This window comes from Gastrolobium bilobum, unplaced genomic scaffold, assembly GCF_033153095.1.
Source record: "Gastrolobium bilobum isolate Gb01-03AN ecotype WA unplaced genomic scaffold, APGP_CSIRO_Gbil_v1 utg4848, whole genome shotgun sequence".
Classification (NCBI taxonomy): Eukaryota; Viridiplantae; Streptophyta; class Magnoliopsida; order Fabales; family Fabaceae; genus Gastrolobium; species Gastrolobium bilobum.
Genome location: NW_026899359.1, coordinates 415581 through 420226, shown reverse-complemented (window position 1 = coordinate 420226; position 4646 = coordinate 415581). Strand labels below are relative to the sequence as shown.

Sequence of the window (4646 nt, the reverse complement as noted above, 5' to 3'; positions counted from 1 at the left end):
CAATAAGTATATGGTTATGATTTCCCACATTTAATGCTTTCATCCTTTGTATGGTTATAATTCTCTGCATTTAATGCTTTCAAGTATATATATATATATATATATATATATATATATATATATATATATATATATATGACAAGTATTTGATTGCTGCACGTATAGTAACTGCAGAAATATAAATATATATATATATATATGAGAAGGTTATATTTTCAAATTTTTTGTTTACAAACTACATTAAGTATGCTGCACGTATAGTAACTGCAGAAATATAAATATATATATATATATATGAGAAGGTTATATTTTCAAATTTTTTGTTTACAAACTACTTTAAGTATGACCGGTCATACTTCAATCAAGAATGTAAAACCGATCATACTTAATTAGTGTAATTTGTAAAAAAAATTGTAAACGGATCTTTCTCTATATATATATATATATATATATATATATATATATATATATATATATATATATATATATATATAAAGTTCAATTACTGCTCAAGAAGCAGACTTCAAATGATATATTATAATCATAAGAATTATTGTATATACACATTAAAATCTAGCATTGTACGACATCTTAATTAAGCTAATGAAAATAAAATAAAATCTTGATTGCGATGAATTAAGGAGTCTTAATTAACAAGGGGTTGCAAATATATGCTTGACGGTGCACACATTTTATTCAGGAATTGTATGGCATCATGAGCAATCAGCCTTAGATGATTTGTAGCAGATTGACTGCTCATGATGTTATACAATTTCCATGAATTGCCCTCTCTCTGTGCTGCCACGTACTTACATAAATATATATATGCTCTACCCCAAATTAATAGTAAATATCCGATCTAGCGAAATCCACCACCAAATGTAGGAGCCCAATAGTCAGCTCCATTGTCACTTCCAACTTGCAGCGTGCATGACACTGGAACCAGACACAACCCTCTACTCCTCAGGTCCTTCTTTGCTTCTTCTTCACAATCCTAATTAATTAACAACAATAAAAATCAATATATATTATGGAATTTGGTTAATCATTATTAAAGAATTAGAAGAAAAAATCATTAGCAGTATTTACCTGCTCACTAGCTGCTTTCCTCTTCAAACAGTTTTCATTCAGCAGCTATAACCAGAAAGTAAAATAAAATGAGAATTTAATGATTAACCATTCAAGTATTCACCTATATAATTTGTGATGCGGTAAAAGAAACCACTTGTTTGATAATTGATATATTCATCTTAGAATAATATTATATCTGATAAAGCTGGTGACATGCATTTCACTTTAATTATCTACTTTCTTCATTTGATATATAATAGAATGCAAATTGAAGTACTGGTAGCTTGTTTTTCAAAATACAAAATCCCCAAAGCCCTTTGTTAATGGATCCAAGGAAAAGCATACCTGACCAGGGTCTTCAGGGAATATACAATTCTTCTCTCCTTGAACCTAACATTACATAATTACAATGATCACTCAATTAGTACTATGAAAATACCCATTAATTAATTAGTATGCTGGCGCACATGCAAGAAAGAGTGATTATTCTTTCTTGCTTTGGGAAGTGAGAAACGGCTTTATGAGAAATGGGTTGATATTATTTCTTACAGATTGTTGTTGCCTCATGTTTCCTGATCCAGTGCCCAAGTATGGAAAGCTAAGGGCCTGCATTCACATGGAAGAGAGTATTTTTAACTTCAAAAACTAAAAGGGTTTAACAGTATGCTATCACTATTCAGTACTATTCACTGACTCGTGCTTGTTAAGAAAAATAAAGAAAGGAGAAGAAACATTACCTCAATTTGAGTCTGAAGGAATCTGATATACCCAATAGATTCTAATAGGACAGACGCCGTGTCAGTCTGCAAAAGTGAAAAATACCATACACCACAGTCATATTCAAGTCGTCTCTTCTGTGTAAATTTGTTTATTTAATTTATATGTAGAAAAATTAAAGAAAGAAGGGATAGGGAAGATGAATTATGACAAGAAAAAGTATTGTTAATTTTCTTTAACATTGTTTGTTATTCTTTTGGAGCTAAGGAACGAGGGTGGACAAGTAAACTTTTCTTAATACCTTCTTTCTATTCCAGTTTTGGATACAAATTAAGTTTTATATGCCTTTCCAATTGAATAAAGTAGGCTAATATACCTTTCCAAATGGGGAAACGAGTTGATGAAGGGCAGTAATTCTGTCACCTAATTTCTCCTTCCTAACCTGAAATGGAGAAGAAGACATCATTTAACTGTGTGGGACAGGTACATGCTTAGAAGTTGTATATATATATATATATATATTGTTGTTTATTCAATATGTTGGCTTGCGGTGATTCTTCATTTTGAGATAAAATGAGAAAGAAAGTTAAAAAAACCATCATGATTAATTGGGAATAAGACAATCAAGAAAGACAACAGTTACCACCCACACATGATGTTTGTGTGGAGAGTTCAGGGTTGGAAGTTTCTGTCTAGTTGTTTGCAATTGAATATATACCTTAAAGCTCGACTGAGTTGTCGACTGTTGAACCCTAGCTTTCTTGAATGCCCCACCAACTGCAGTGCTATTGCACTTGAGAAACAAAGAAATAATTTTTTTGTTAGAATTATAACTAAAAAAAAAATGTAGAAACCAAAAGGAAAATAGAAATTTTATTGTGTGCGGTTTCTTAGTCTAAACTAAAGCATGGCCAGGTATAGAGTAGCATTCATTTTCATATAAAGAAGATATAGAAAAACGAAGCAATCCAGTTTTTGATCTACAATGAAGAAAGAATAGAAGAACCGCTTTATGTTCATCATAAAAAATAGTTGGAGGACCATTGCCTTTATCAAATATATATATATTTATTGGGAAAAATTAATAATTTTTAAATATTCATAAACATGAAAGCTTTTCGGTGGCCAAATTTAAAGATTTCAATTGACAATTGGTTTGATTAGTAAAGTAAATCACGAAGATTAAATGTGTAACTCGTACCAACCAAGAAAAGAAAAACGGTAGATTATCACATAATTAATGAGGGATCCATAAGCATGTGTTATATTTGTTATACCTCAGAAGATGGATCTGGTGGAGGAGGCCTCGCATCGGTGTTATTGTTAGAAAAATCCAACATGCTACTGCTGAAACTTGTTACACATGATTTTGGAGAATTAGAAGGTGGCACTATTTGAGACCAAGTGGGTTTTGGTGCCTGAAATTCTTCGTTTCCATGCCCATATACATAGCTGTTTATCGAACTTTCTTGCTTAACATCAACAAGAGAAGCATTTGGATCCTGACTTAGCATTTGTTCCTCCCACTTCTCTAACTTCTTAGACTCATCAACCTGGCACATACCACCTGCCTTATGATCTTCTTCAGACACCAGTCCACTCCTGTTTCCAAAACCATACCAAAAAAGACAAAGACAAAAACAAAAAACAATTGGATTAGCCATGTTTGTGTATGTATGTGTGTGTGTGTGTGTGTGTGTGTGTGTGTGTGTGAGAGAGAGAGAGAGAGGGTTACAGGAGTAGCTGGCTCCATGACTCGGGAAGCTCTTGATTGAGATCATGCCAGGAAGGGAAAGGAAGAGAAGAAGTGGGAGCATATGGAGTTAGAAAGTTAGAAGGAGAAGCTTGTTGAGAAGCTGGAGGGTGCATGTTATTGATGTTCCACCAGCTGTTAGGGTTTCCGGCCATCATTTGTTGCACCGGTGAGCTCTGAAGGATACCTCTATTCATGCCTTTGCTTTCCTTGATAATCTCTCTCTCTACAAAGAAAAAGAAATTTTCCTTTCTCTTTCTTTCTTTCTTTCTTTTTTTTGATGCTCCAGTTCAGCTCAAACAGGGTCTTTGTAGAAACTTTGAGAGGTCCTCCTGTGGTTGAATAAGTAGAGGGGGGGGGGAACACTAGCTACTGCCTGGTACTAGAGTTTTTTTTCAGAGAATGTGAATAATCATAGAGTTTAATTCGAGAACCTTTTCCCTTTGCTTTCTCTCTTTTCTTCCTATTCTTTATTGCTTTGCTTTACTTTCATGTTTTTTCTTTTCTTCTTTGCTTTTCTATTTCCCCCCCTATCTTGCTTTAATTTGCTTTATCTTAAAGTGGGACATAAAAGGTTGTAGCAATTCCCATAATTAAGAAAACCAAAAAATATGCATCTTACCATAGCCACTCTCGACTCTCGAGTGCACCATCTTTCTATCATATCTACCCACGTGGCGTGTTATGAGGTTTGTACATTACAAAGCCTTTTAATAGATGAGACGTCTAAAATTTGGGAAATTTAATTTGTGTCCTACCTAAACACTTACACCTTCTTATCCATTAACTCGATCGGCATTCATTACTTAAGTAGTTGCAAATGTGTTATGTAGCCTGGTTGTTTAGTGAATTTATTTGCATTATATCCTGCGATTTCAAAATGATATTCTTTTAAAATTTGGAAAAAAAAAACAAAACATTTTAAAAAAAATTATATTTTAATAGAGAAGTAAAAATTTTAAACATCGTGTATTTTTTTTTTCAAATTTTAAAATAACATCATTTTAGGATTGTAAGAAATATTTTCCTTATATATTTATGTATGCAATGGTTAAAGATTACTGGTTACATGTCATTATTAACGAATTTCGAGTCATATATAATT

The 4646-nt window shown here is 32.5% G+C and overlaps 1 protein-coding gene across 1 annotated transcript; it reads right to left on the bottom strand.

Moving 5' to 3' along the window:
* Window positions 1-568: 568 nt before the first annotated feature.
* On the bottom strand, window positions 569-4037 carry LOC133289852 (transcription factor bHLH68-like). The gene is made up of 9 exons (XM_061487862.1): window positions 3524-4037; window positions 3066-3390; window positions 2507-2581; window positions 2165-2230; window positions 1809-1874; window positions 1621-1677; window positions 1417-1461; window positions 1090-1134; window positions 569-994 (listed from the first exon to the last, which is right to left on the bottom strand). Exons 1-9 carry the CDS (start codon window positions 3736-3738, stop codon window positions 860-862), a joined length of 1029 nt encoding a protein of 342 aa, XP_061343846.1. The 5' UTR covers window positions 3739-4037; the 3' UTR covers window positions 569-859.
* Between the last annotated feature and the right edge of the window lie 609 nt (window positions 4038-4646).

Coding starts and splice junctions, on each gene's coding strand:
- LOC133289852 (XM_061487862.1), bottom strand. CDS start 3,738: ATGAATAGAGGTATCCTTCAGAGCTCACCGGTGCAACAAATGATGGCC. Junction 1,678..1,808: donor TCCTTCAGACTCAAATTGAG/GTAATGTTTCTT, acceptor ATGTGAATGCAG/GCCCTTAGCTTTCCATACTT. Junction 995..1,089: donor GGAAAGCAGCTAGTGAGCAG/GTAAATACTGCT, acceptor TTAATTAATTAG/GATTGTGAAGAAGAAGCAAA.